This window comes from Hemiscyllium ocellatum, chromosome 33 (genome assembly GCF_020745735.1).
Source record: "Hemiscyllium ocellatum isolate sHemOce1 chromosome 33, sHemOce1.pat.X.cur, whole genome shotgun sequence".
In the NCBI taxonomy this organism is placed as follows: Eukaryota; Metazoa; Chordata; class Chondrichthyes; order Orectolobiformes; family Hemiscylliidae; genus Hemiscyllium; species Hemiscyllium ocellatum.
The window spans coordinates 3,867,730-3,881,547 of NC_083433.1; the positions used below are offsets into that span (position 1 = coordinate 3,867,730).

Genomic DNA, 13,818 nt, shown 5'->3' on the forward strand with positions numbered 1-13,818 from the left:
TCTTGTACATGTAATCCAGTCCTTTTTCTCCTGATCTGCTTCTCCATAGCACAAATTCATTGTAAGTTTCCTTCCCCATGATTCTCATGTTCCTGCCTGCAGTTTTTAAATTTGTCCCCTCCCAAATCAAATGATTATGTTCTCCTTCACTTGAAATTGGGAGTATCTTTTCTAATCCAAGTAAGGAAACTATGTACCTTTTATGATTCCATCTAAAATAGCTATTGGGCACATGTGATTTCTGATTGAAATCCGACTTCATAGATCACTTTAAAGTAGACTTATACTGTAACACAAATATACAATGCTGCAGGTTGATTTTAAAGATAAGTTTATTAAGCAGAAAGAAAAATAAATCGAACTGTTTACATACAACGCAATTTGTATAGTTATGAAATATATGGTTAAGTACCATCCCATCCATTCCAACACTCACTTTACAGTACTGTTAACACCAGAGCGAGATCTCCCTTCTTTAGCATATCCAAATCTGCAAATTTTGACTTATCTGTTTCTTTCCACTCCTGGTTTTGAGCATTTGAACGGCTCTTCCTTGAATTGCTCACATAACTGAAGCTTTCTCCGCTTCAAATATCCCACTCAGGGCCTTAACCAAGCACTTCTGGTCTGGAGTTTCAAACTAACATTCTTGCACTCCAATCACCATTTTCTTAACAGTTCTAAACTAAATCCTTTCACCAGGAGAAACTGTTTCTTAAATTTAATTTTTGGGACTTCTGCAAACTGAAAAGAAGAGCTTTCAAAGTTATGGACCTAACCCAAGATCAAAAACCAGTGATTTCTTTGTGTTTATTCCATCCAATGGTAAAACACACAGACAAACGCATTTCTGTTATTACTTCAGGAACAAACTCTCTCGCTCTCCCTGTCTCTCATACATTCTGATAAATAAAATAGAACTGGCTCCAGAAATACTGACAAGTTAATCATTCAGCCTACACATCGATGCAAAACCCACATGCTGTAAGTTCAAAGTCCAAACTTGAAAATAAATTTTATATTCCAAGTATATCACCTTGCATCACAACCTGTGACACTGAGGTTGGTGTTTGCAATGCAACACTTGTCTCTCAGGCATTGGAGAGTAATCTATTGTCGTGTAATCAGAAGGGGTGTGTTTATTGTAATCTCTGTAATGTGTTTAGGTTGACCAGAAGGTCCACTTCCTGCCCCTAAGCAAAGGGGCAGGATTGTGATCTTATCCAATGAGTTATACAGGTCAGGTACATCTGATTGACTTTCTATTTATTGCTGAATTTATAGTGACAGATGCAGTATTAAATGTCCACTTCTAATTACTATCTGTGATCCCTGCTGTGTTTTTTTTTTAAATTGCATTGGCTGGGGTTGGGATCAGCTCTCCACTATGATGTATGAGGGCGAAGAGTGTGGACAGATCTAGCTGTGACAAGCTACAACTGTTGGGCATTCAGGGCAAGCTGGAATTGTTCAGCTTTCAGAAATTGGTGACTGTCATTTGGGTGTTCAAATATGAAATACTATGGATGCTGGGAATCTAAAAATAAAAACAAAGTGCGAGAGAAACTTGGTAGGTCTTCAGAGTTTGTGAGAAGATTTGTAGCTCGGGTGCTCGTTGTTGTGGTTCCGTTCGCTGAGCTGGGAATTTCTGTTGCAGACGTTTCTTCCCCTGTCTAGGTGACATCCTCAGTGCTTGGGGCCTCCTGTGAAGCGCTTCTGTGATCTTTCCTCCGGCATTTGTAGTGGTTTGAATCTGTCGCTTCTGGTTGACAGTTCCAACCGTCCGTTGCAGTGGTCGGTATATTGGGTCCAGATCGATATGCTTATTGATTTGAATCTGTGGATGAGTGCCATCCCTCTAGGAATTCCCTGGCTGTTTATTGTTTGGCTTGTCCTATAACCGTCATGTTGTCCCAGTCGAATTCATGTTGCTTGTCATCTGCATGTATGGCTACTAAGGATAGCTGATCGTGTCGTTTCGTGGCTAGTTGGTGTTCATGGACACGGATCATTAGTGGTCATCCTGTTTGTCCTCTGTAGTGTTTTGTGCAGTCCTTGCGTGGGATTTTGTACACTACATTGGTTTTGCTCATGCTGGGTATTGGGTCCTTCGTTCTGGTGAGTTGTCTGAGAGTGGCTGTTGGTTTATGTGCTGTTATGAGTCCTAGTGGTCGCAGTAGTATGGCTGTCAGTTTGGAAATGCTCTTTCCCTTAAAAGGGTTTCTTAAAGGGGAAAGGCAACGGAACGAGGACATGCCATAACCCAAAGGACTAGCCACACTACCATACATCAGGAGCATTTCCGAACTGACAGCCAGACTACTGCGACCACTAGGACTCATAACAGCACACAAACCAACAGCCACTCTCAGACAACAACTCACCAGAATGAAGGACCTGATACCCAGCATGAGCAAAATCAACGTAGTGTACAAAATCCCATGCAAGAACTGCACAAAACACTACATAGGACAAACAGGATGACCGCTAACGATCTGCATCTATGAACACCAACTAGCCACGAAACGACATGACCAGCTATCCTTAGTAGCCACACACATAGATGACAAGCAACATGAATTCGACTGGGACAACACTGCTATTATAGGACAAGCCAAACAGAACAGCCAGGGAATTCCTAGAGGGATGGCACTCATCCACAGATTCAATCAATAAACGCATCGATCTGGACCCAATATACTGGCCATTGCAACGGACAGTTGGAACTGACAACCAGAAGCGACAGATTCAAACCACTACAAATGCCGGAGGAAAGATCACAGAAGCACTTCACAGGAGGCTCCCAAGCACTGAGGATGTCACCTAGACAGGGGACGAAACATCTGCAACACAAATTCCCAGCTCGGTGAACATAACCACAACAACTTGGTAGGTCTTGCAGCATCTGTGGAGAGGGAAATAGTTGATGTTTTGAGTCCAGTAACTCTGCAAAAGAAATTGCAGTTCATATTCCATGTAGTTATCAGTGGCATACCGAGAACCGATACGTCCTACTGTCTTGTTCTTAGTGATCAGGCTTGAAAGGCTTACTGCTGCTCCTGTTTCTTAGAACTTTGTGAACTTAGGTCTTGATGAAAAGTTGTTGATGTTCATGGTGCCACCTATGCATGTAATGTCGACATTTGAGCATGGTATTGAAAAAGGTTCAGCATTGGAGTAATTGAGTTTCAATAAAAATCCGTGCCTTCAGGGCAGAGAAGTGCCAGAAAAATGACTTATACTACAGTATGTATTGATATCATAAGAACTGAGTTAAACTATGTGCACAATGACTTGAGCAGTGTTTACATTCTTAAACATATTGGTATGATGTCTGTTTTATACAGCAGACCGAAGATGATTGGCACCTATTTAAATCCAACTCGCAAAAGATGTTGAACCCTTTTTTCTTGTATTTAATCTTTGTCACGTTTGCAGGGAGGAGTGGTGCAGCCATATAAGCTTTGGCTTTTCAACGTGTTGATATGGGCTGACATGGTTTTGACTGATGGGCCATAAGTCTCATTTGTCTGCTAGTTATAAGACTGGATGAAAATAATTGAAGTTGCTATCTCCATTCCTAATGGGCAAGGAAAACAAAGCAAACTGTTCTTACTTAATTTAACAATTTAAGCATTACACAGAAAATTATGCTCACAGGATTGAAAAGAGTTACATTGGTCCACTGGGAAATGCTTGATGGGCTGAGCATGTCATTGGGGCAAGCTATATATGCATTTCGCTACCTCTGAAATCAGCTAGTTGGCTCAATCGTTTTCCTTGTTTAGTGCAGATTTCTAAATCCAGGAGTTTCTTTAGAACCCTCTTGTGCATTGATTTGAATATTGACAAAAGATCTGGGAAATTGGAGCCATAAATTTGAGTGTAAAGAAGTGGAATAAGAGACAAACTCCTTGAAATGAAATGGGCAAGAATGTACATGGCATTAGAGAATGCATTCAAATAACTAATTCAGCACAGTGACCTTCTCCTTAGATCGGTCAGTCCATCCTGTGTAGGCTCTGCTGTACCATTTAAAATTCATGAGAGTTCTATATAAAAACATCTTGATAGTCAAAGGTGACTGAGTGGAACTTCAGTGCATTTTCACATTGTCAGTATTCAAAGTTACCTGCTGTCCTCAAGACAGCTGCTAATGCTAAAAGTGCACAAGCCTTATTGACGCCTGGGTTCTGTAATCAGATTTGTGCAGAATGCAAATCGTTACTTTCCTCTCTCCCAGTATTGCTATTATTTCCAATAAATATCTTGTAAATGTTGCAAATTTTTCTTGATATTGCTCATACCTTTTACCTCCTAAAAGCATGAACTCCATTTAGCTACATAGCAGTTGCTTACTTCTACCTTGCCAAAGGTGCGCTTTCCAACTTTCAAATCCAGGTTATTTCTGATCTTGGTTGAACTGTGAGCCAGTTTGTCGGGCATAGAATCCCTACAGTGTTGAAAGAGGCCATTCAGCCTATCACATCTGTACTGACCCTCTGAAGAGGCCTCATGCAGGCCACTGCCCTATTCCTGCATTTACCATGGCCAATCCACCTAAGCTGCATATCTTCAGACTTTGGGAGGAAACTGAAGCACCTGGTGAAAACTCATGCAGACTTGGGGAGAACATGTAAATAGGCAGTCTCTAGTCTCTAGTCTGTTATAGGTCTGGAACCGTTTTTATGAATGTTAGTGGCTGACTGGTCACTACCAGTAGTCACTTCTGTCTCCTCTGGCTGTTTTATGGCTCATCAGAGATAGTGGCCCACAACATTCCAAGTTGGTGCTGCCTTTCGTTCGAAGGTGGGAAGAATTGAAGAATCATCTTTAAACTCAGTCAAATATGGACTGTTTACTCTAGCAATGATCTATATGTGGATGAGCTTTTTGGCAACACCTTGGCGAGATTGTGGTGCTGGAAAAGCACAGCAGGTCAGGCAGCATCTGAGGAGCAGGAGAATTGATGTTTTGGGCAAAAGCCCTTCATTAGGAATGAAGCTATGAGCCAAGTGGGGTGGATAGATAAATAGGAGGGGGAATGTAGCGGAGAGTGCGATGGGTAAATGGAGGTGGGGGTAATGATAGGTGGGTGGAGGGGGTAGGTGGGAAGGAAGATGGGCAGATATGTCGGGCATGAGGGCGGTGCTTAGTTGGAAGGTTGGAACTGGGATAAGGTGGGGGGGGGGCGGGTGGAGAGGAGCAATGAGGAAACTGATGGAATCCACAATGATGCCCTGGGGTTGGAGGGTCCCGAGGTGGGAGATGAAGCGTTCTTCCTTCAGGCGTCGGGTGGTTAGGGAGTGGTGACGGAGGAGGCCCAGTGCATGTCCTTGGCGCAGTGGGAGGGGAGTTGAAGTGTTCGGCCATAGGGTGGTGGGGTTGGTTGGAGCCGGTGTCCCGGAGATGTTCTCTGAAGTGCTGTCACGTCTCCCCAGTGTAGAGGAGACCGCATAGGGAGCAACAGATATAGTAAATGATGTGTGGAAATGTAGGTAAAACTCTGGATGTGGAAGGCTCCTTTAGGGCATTGGATGGTGGTGAGGGAGGTGGTGTGGGTGCAGGTTTTACAATTCCTGTGTGGCAGGGGAAGGTGCCAGCAGGGGAGGGTGGGTTATTGGGGGGTGTGGACCTGACAAGAGTCACAGAGAGAATGGTCTTTACGGAACGCAAATACGACTGGGGAGGGAATTATATCTCTGGTGGAAAAGGCAGAGAATGATGCGATGTATACGGAGTTTGGTAGGATGGAAGGTGAGGCCAGGAGGGTTCTGTCCTTGTTGCGGTTGTAGGGATGGAGTTTGAGGGCCGAGGTGCAGGAAGTGGATGAAACGTAGTGGGAGCATCATCGACTATGTGGGATGGGAAGTTGCGGTCCTCTAAGAAGGAAGCTATCTGTGGTGTGTTCTGTGGTGGAACTGGTCCTCCTGTGGGAACAGATGCAGCGGAGACTGAGGAATTGGGAATAAGGGATAGCGTTTTTTTACAGGAGGTGGCGTGGTCCAGATAGCTGTGGGAGTGGGTGGGTTTGTAAAAGTTAGCCAGGTAGTCTTTTCATTCATTGGGTCGATGGAAACTTGTAACAGCCAAGTTTTCATGTTTCCATGACAGCTAGAAGGAATACTGAACTCAGTAATTTTGGACTGGTACTTCATTTTACAAGGGGCCCCCTCTTTTCTTTTCCTGAAAGGAGCTGTCGATGTCGATTATCATGCTGCTTCATAAAAAGAAAATATGGAATATGAAGTACAACTTCCAAACTCTGTTTATTTCTAATTTAAGTAGAGTACAAAACCTGTTGTTTTTACAAGAATGAGGAGTGATCTCATAGAAACATGTCTAGTCCCTTCAGGATTTTACAGGGTAGATGTGGGAATAATGTTCCCAATGTTGGGGAAATCCAGAATAAGGGGTAAGCCATTCAGTACGGAGATGAGGAAGAATTTCATCACTCAGTTGTGACTCTGGAATTCTCTCCCACAGGAAACTGTTGGGACCAGTTCATTAGATATGTTCAGGAGGGAGCTAGATGTGGTCTTTGTAGCTAGAGGGTTCAAGGGGTGTGGAGAGAGGGCAGGAATGGGATACTGAGATTGCGTGATTACACGTGATTATATTGAATGGTGATGCAGGCTCAAAGGGCAGAATGGCCTACTCCTGCACCTATCTTCTATATTTGTGTATTTGTACTGTCTTTCTCCTCCCTCTGACCGCATAACCCAAAGTTAAAACATACAAAGTTTCATGCTGGTAATATGTTGTTGATCACAAGGTATCATGGTAAGACAGAGCATGGATGCTAGGAGAAAGTGAGGATTGCAGATGCTGGAGATCAGAGCTGAAATATGTGTGTTGCTGGAAAAGCGCAGCAGGTCGGGCAGCATCCAAGGAGCAGGAGAATCGACGTTTCGAGCATAAAGAAGGTCTTATGCCCGAAACGTCGATTCTCCTCCTTGGATGCTGCCTGACCTCCTGTGCTTTTCTAGCAACACATTTTTCAGAGCATGGATGCTTCCTACTACACAGTTAGTGTTCAGGCAGCGTTATTCATTGTTGTGAAATTTAGGGTCAGGGAGGTGGGTAAAGGTGTTGGATCTTGACTGTTTACAGTCCACCACAATAATGAGTCTAATGTAATCTCATGAGCAATGAGCACTTTTTGCTTCTAGCCTTTGTGCTTTCTACATTAATTTCTTTATCATTTTTGGCATTCATCTTGTATTAGGATGGGAAAACTCTTCCTTTTAACAAACCAGGTTGGATTGACATATGAGATTGTTTGGCTATGTCCAATTGGTTTTGCATATTGTTAAATCAGTGCCCCAGAATTTGTATTTTTCACTTAAATGTTCTGTATGGGTGGTGAAGATTATAATGTAGGAGAGATTAAGCATGTTGAGAGAAATTAGATAATTGGGAGCTGCCTGCATGGCAAGTAATTATAATCATTGTTGTTTTGGCCAAATTTAAGCACAATTTATATATATTTTTTTTCCAGTTTTGTCTTTTGAAGACTCCATTCAGAAATGCATTGATATAATTTATTGTGTAGTTTGAACCCCTAATGCCAAAATGTAGTACATAATGACTTAGTTGGTCTTCCGTTCTGCAACAAAAAAAGACATGAAATGAGGTGAACAAAGACGTTCACTCACTCTGTGTATCATAATCAGGGTCATTGGTTTACTGTGCCTATACAAAGAAACTTATTTTCATTACATGGTGTTTTTAGGTTTTTTATTTACTGTTTTTTGGAAGCTCATTTCCCACTTTCTGATGCAAGATTAAGGCTGCAATGTCTGCTTCCTCATTCTGGATAGTTCAAGGGGGGTGCTGTGGGTCTTCCTGACTGGAAGTATTTTACGTTAATTATATTGTGCATATATTGTTTCAGAGCTTCAGTATGGGCTAGCCTTACATGTCAGTAGCATTTTCAAATGCTGGAACTGAATCCATGTTAGCTATTTGCTCCAAAATATGACCAGTCCCGCATGTAGTTGAGGAGTAGGTCAGTGACCCTTTGGTGAAGATAAATTCCTTACTTGGATGGATTGTTCCTGCTTCCCAGTCCTAAAAGGACAGTCAGTCCATCAGATTTCTCTTTTGCATTTTTCTGCAAGTTTAACGTGTGTAATCTGACATCCGCCTAATCCCTATACTCAACGTTGTTCTCAATTATCTAACTTTCTAATGATGTTGAGAAGCTACTTTAGTTGTCTGTGGAAATGATTTCATATTATTTCTCTAAGCATTTTGTTAATAGCTTAAATTTGTACCCTTTCCAACCAGTTAGTATTATTTTCTCATTTTAGGTTCACTCCATAATCACCCACATCTTTAATCATTTTTTTTCAAATGGAGCCCTTTCCATATCTGGTGACATTCTAATGAATCTTCTCTTCACTTTTCCATTTGTTTGTGTCCTACTCATAGTAGTCTGCTGATCCATTTTTGTGAAACGTGAGGCGGAGAGTATTTGTGAATACAATTTTATCTTTGCTAACCTACCTGCTACACAGACATCTGAAGTATTAAATATCTGATTTCTATATAAATTCTGAAAACAAACTACGTTGGATTAATTTTTTAACCAGTAAATAGTAGTTGACCTTGACACCAGATATTTAGCTGCAGTGATGTATCGTGGCTAGATTATTAGCTATGATGTACTTGTATAAAAACATTCTGACATATTAAATTTTACTAAAAGAGGTTCCGGATGAGACTCCCGTTGAAAAAAAACTGAGTGGGACAGCAGGTTGTTTGCTGGACTGATCTGTGAAGAATCTGTGTGCTTGGTGCAGGTGAATGGTGGAAGAAGAGTTTTTACTGTTCCATTATGAAGTGTGTCTGCATTTAACTTGAATGTTTTGACACCAAATCCGTAATGATGGCAACAGCTGAACTGTGGTTAGCTGACTTTGTTTCTTCCAGCTTAAAAGTGAGAGCGCAAGATCCGAACAAAGCTGCCTTCAACTTCATCCATTTTTAAACTCATACACTTCTGTATTTGGAACACAATGGTGTTTGCAATAACTAGACATAGTGGTACTGGTTAAGATCTCCAATAACACTTTACCTTCTGCAGTTCTATTTACACACGCTGTGGGTTTGCTTAAAAAAAAATCAGGGTTCTGCAAAAATGAAGTACATTTTAAGTAACCTTTGTTGTACCTATGCACTTAAGCCCATGACAACCTTTGGGGTTGGCTCTGCAAGTTTTTCTTTGTTATCAGTATATGTTTTATAATGATTCCCTTGCTGCTTTAGTGAACTCTGCATTGGGTGAAGACGGTTTTGCCTTGATGTTGTCTTGAAGCTTAACAATTTGGCAAGTGATTGAATAACCAGGAACGCTGATTCTGTAGTTCATTACCCAGGAATATCTCTGAGAAAATGAGGCCTGCAAATACTGAAGATCGGAGTCGAAGAGTGTGGTGCTGGCTGAGAGATAAATGGAGTGGAGATAGCTGGGAATGCGATAGGTGGCTGATGGTGGGGGTGTAATGGATAGGTAGGAAGAAAGATGGGCAGGTAGGACAGTTCAAGAGGGCAGTGCCAAGCCTTAGGCAACAGTCTGTGCGGAGTTTGCACGTTCTCCCTGTGTCTGTGTGTGTTTCCTCCGGGTGCTCCAGTTTCCTCCCACTGTCCAAAGATGTGCAGGTCAGGTGAATTGGCCATGTTAAATTGCCCATAGTATTAAGTGTATTAGTCGGAGGGAAGTGGGTCTGGGTGGGTTACTGTTCGGAGGGTCACTGTTCGGAGGGTCGATGTGGACTGGTTGGGCCGAAGGGCCTGTTTCCATACTGTAGGGAATTGAATCTAATTTAATTAAGGTTGGATCTGGGATAAGGTGAGGGGAGGGGAAATGTGGAAACTGGTGAAATCCATATTGATCCCATGTGGTTGGAGGGTCCCAAGGAGGAAGGAGAGGTGTTTTTCCTCCAGACCTTGGGTGGCTAGAGTTGGGTGGTTGAGGAAGCCCAGGACTTGCATGTCCTTGGTGGAGTGGAAGGGGGAGTTAAAGTTGTAGTGGTTCTGTTCGCCAAGCTGGAGGTTTTAGTTGCAAACGTTTCGTCCCCTGGCTAGGAGACATCATCAGTGCTGTGGAGCCTCCTGCGAAACGCTTCTTTGATGTTTCTTCCGATATTTATAGTGGTCTGTCCTTGCCGCTTCCGGGTGTCAGTTTCAGTTGTCCGCTGTAGTGGTTGGTATATTGGGTCCAGGTCGATGTGTTTGTTGATGGAGTTTGTGGATGAATGCCATGCCTCTAGGAATTCCCTTGCTGTTCTCTGTCTGGCTTGCCCTATGATAGTAAAAGTGCTCGTCCACAGGGTGGTGGGGTTGTTCGGTGTTATCCCAGAAATGTTCTCGGAAATGTTCTGCAAGTTGGCCTCCTGTCTCTCCAAAGTAGAGGAGACCACATCGAGAGTAATGGACACAGTAAATGACTTGTGTTGAAGTACAGGTAAATCTTTCAGATGTGGAACGATCCTTTGCGGCCTTGGGTGGCGGTGTGGGTGCGGGTTTTGCACTTGCAGTGACAAGGGAAGGTGCCAGGAGTGGAGGGTGGGTTGGTGGGCAGTGTGGACCTAACAAGGAACATCTATCCTGTCATATCTCTAACTTCTCAGATGTATGACAATTTTGACAGCTGCCATATGCCACCTTTTCTAATTTTGAATTTTCAATTTGGTCTCATTTCCCTTGACCCTGTTAAAGGCTAACGCAGAAAATTTATGCTTTTAGAATGTAGGCAGAATAAATGCAATAAGTACAATGTCTTCAATAGCAGAGCACCAGGACTAACTAATTTCATTCCCACCAGTTTGCAAATTAGCTGAACTCTGGATTGTTAATTTTTGAGGGCTATTAGTGGTGGCTGAAGACTTTAATGATTCATAGTTCTCTTTCTCTCCCTTTCCACTCCCAGCTCTAGCCTGCTGAAATAATAAAAATAATATTGCTGAGCCAGTGTGGAATTGATGATTTTGAGGCAGACTGGAATAGGATCTTGCTGCTGATGTAGATTTGTCACTCGGAACCGATACCAAATTGTTTTTTTTTCTCTTTCAGGTTACAGAACAAAAAACCAAAGGTAAGGGACCACCTTGTCGTCTTTTTTACCAAGTTCAAACAATTTATTTTTATGCTTATTGATGTGTATGTACATGCATGTATATAAATAAGCACACCATGCATTGGAGTGAATGAAAAACAATGTAACCAAACTGAGTCCTTAAGCATATATAGGAACTGTCATGTTTAAACCTCTCTGGAACCTCCCTCTGTTTCCTGCTGGTTTCTGTCCTGTTTCCCAGGTGTGTGAGTGATTGTAAGACTATGCAGCTAAACCAAATGATCAGAGGAATTGCCTACTAAACCTCAAGAAACCATAGGGTTGTATTTTCCTTGTTATCTGAACCAATCTATTTGGATTCCTGTAGTGTAAACACTTTAAACTTTCATTCCTTTATTTTAAAGGAATGTTCTCTGGGAACTGAGATGAGGGAATTTTGCTTCCAGCAAGGAATTATTGCCAAATTTCTGGCATGTCACATGGCCATCAGAGGGCACCATCGCAGCAGCCTTTTTTTTTAAAAACCAGCATGGAAATGCAGTCCAGTGTAATGTAGTGTCCTAGGCTGTGTGTATAATTTTTTTAAAACCTCCTCTATCCTGCCTGTTGACTACAGTGAGACCCATATTTTTGGCTTTGGTGCAATGAAGGAGTCAGGGCCTCAAGTGGTGAGTAAAATTTGGCAGGAATGCACTGTTTTTGAAAAACACTGCAAGATTCTTTTCAAAAGAGGAGGCCCCCCCCTCAGCCAAACATCTCCCGCGCTCTCTTGAAGGAACTCTTTATTGAGATACTGTCAGACTTCCAATGTCTCAGCTGCACACTATTCTTGTGTGACTTACATAAGCTGCATTGCTCTGTTTTGATTCTAGATATAGGCATCTGTATATCCTGTCCTTTTAAATATGCGCATTTGTACAAAAAATATTGAAAGGCTATCATGAGCCAAAACTACTTTACTGTGAGGAAAGAAACTGTGCTTGCCACTTGTCTCAGTTATTTCATCCACCTTTTCTTGGAGTTGGCCTTGTGTCTGATTAATTGTTGGTCTGGACTTTTAGAACCTTCCTTAGAATGCTGGATTGGTATTTCCGAGATTTATTCCTGACTTGGGTGCACATTCTTTCATCTCATCACCATCAAAAAAGAAATAACAAGTTTTTAAAAATATGCAAGGTTGCACTTGTTTAATGTTGGACCTGACGATCTTTTCTTAGTCTTTTCATAAATAACCAAGAGGTAAAAGTAGACCTGTATTACCAGGTTGAGAGTTTAAAAAGACTTATTTTAAATCCTATAAAACCAAGTATGTGCAATTAGGCGTCCATAATATGAGTATAAAGGACATGTAAGATTTCAAATAGACAATTTTTGTTTGCAGTCATTCAACAATATGGCTAGTATTACAATCAACCACTGTCCTACATCAGTGAATGAAGTACAGCAACGCAGTGTTATTTTACACTTGGAACGGTGTCAAAGTTCAGTCTGCCCTCATTATAACAAACCCTGTTGTTACAAGCCGTTCCCTTGGTCTTAGCTGAAAATCTGTCATAGTCAGCACCGAACACCTTGGATCTCAAGATGATAAAGTATCTGTCTCTTAATCTGTAGGCTTGACTGTGCTGTGGTTTGCAGTGAGAATTGTTAGCAACCCTCAATACCAGAGTGACACCTCATATAAGTAAATGTAATTGGTTTACTAAGAGTAAATTAAAATCTCATGCTGGAAATCTGAAGTAATATCAGAAACCAGAATAGATCAGTCATTATCTGAGAGACAAACAGGAGCTGTGCTGTTGAACCTTCTAGGGCTTTTTGCGGGCAGTGATTCTGAGGAACCTTGCATCACTTTGACTTATGTTTTCTCTCTTGGGAGCTCTGACTTATGGTGCATTTTTTTCTCTTCACTGTGATTCCAGCTATCGTGCAGAAGTGTATGAGTAAAACAGAATTCTCCCGTTTTCCTTGTATGACTTTTAGTACTGTGAAGCTTGCTGCCTGGGAATCTATTAGAGACAGCTGAGGATTTTAGCTTTATTTTCTCAACTCTTTACCCATTGCTTATTCCACTTCTCGAGTTGAAGCTGAGACATTATCGCAACACTCCACCCCCCCAGTTTTATTGTCTGTCCCTGGTTGCCATTGAGAGGTGTTGGTGAGCTGCCTTTTCGAACAGCTGCAGTCCATTGATGTAGGGAACTTTGTGGAATTAAGTGACAGTGATGCTATTGAATGACAAAGGATGATGGTTAGATTCTAATCATTGCCTGGCACTTGTGTGATTCCGGTATTACTTGCCACTTATCAGTCCAATTCCAGATGTTGATCTGATCTTAGTGTTTGGACAGGACTGCTTGAGTATCTGAGAAGTGAATGTTGCTGAACATTATGCAGTTATTAGTGAAAATCCTCACTTCGGACCTTATGAAAGGTGGTTATTGAAGCCATGTGATAGCTGATTGAAGGTGGTTAGGACTAGGACACTACCGTGAGGAACACCAGTACAAATGTCTTGGAGCTGAAAAGACTGACCCACCCACAATTGCAACAGTTTTTTCTTTTTGGCCAATGGACAATTTCCCTTTTGATTCCCATCAACTGCTAGGACTCCTTGATGTACTGAGTCAAATATCTTGATGTGAAGGGCAATCGTTCTCATTTGCTTCTAGAATTCAGCTTTTTTTTTTGGTCCATTGTTGAACGAAGACCATAAGGAGTTGGGGAACTGACCG

At 41.9% G+C, this 13,818-nt stretch overlaps 1 protein-coding gene across 7 annotated transcripts in view; it reads left to right on the top strand.

Moving 5' to 3' along the window:
- The window catches only part of tnrc6ba (trinucleotide repeat containing adaptor 6Ba), a 210,812-nt gene that overhangs the window by 133,975 nt on the left and 63,019 nt on the right, over positions 1-13,818 (top strand). For all 7 annotated transcript variants that reach the window (XM_060849553.1, XM_060849554.1, XM_060849557.1 and 4 more), the window contains one exon: positions 11,080-11,101. In XM_060849553.1, the coding sequence (XP_060705536.1) occupies positions 11,080-11,101 (22 nt within the window). The remainder of the gene's footprint in view (positions 1-11,079; positions 11,102-13,818) is intronic.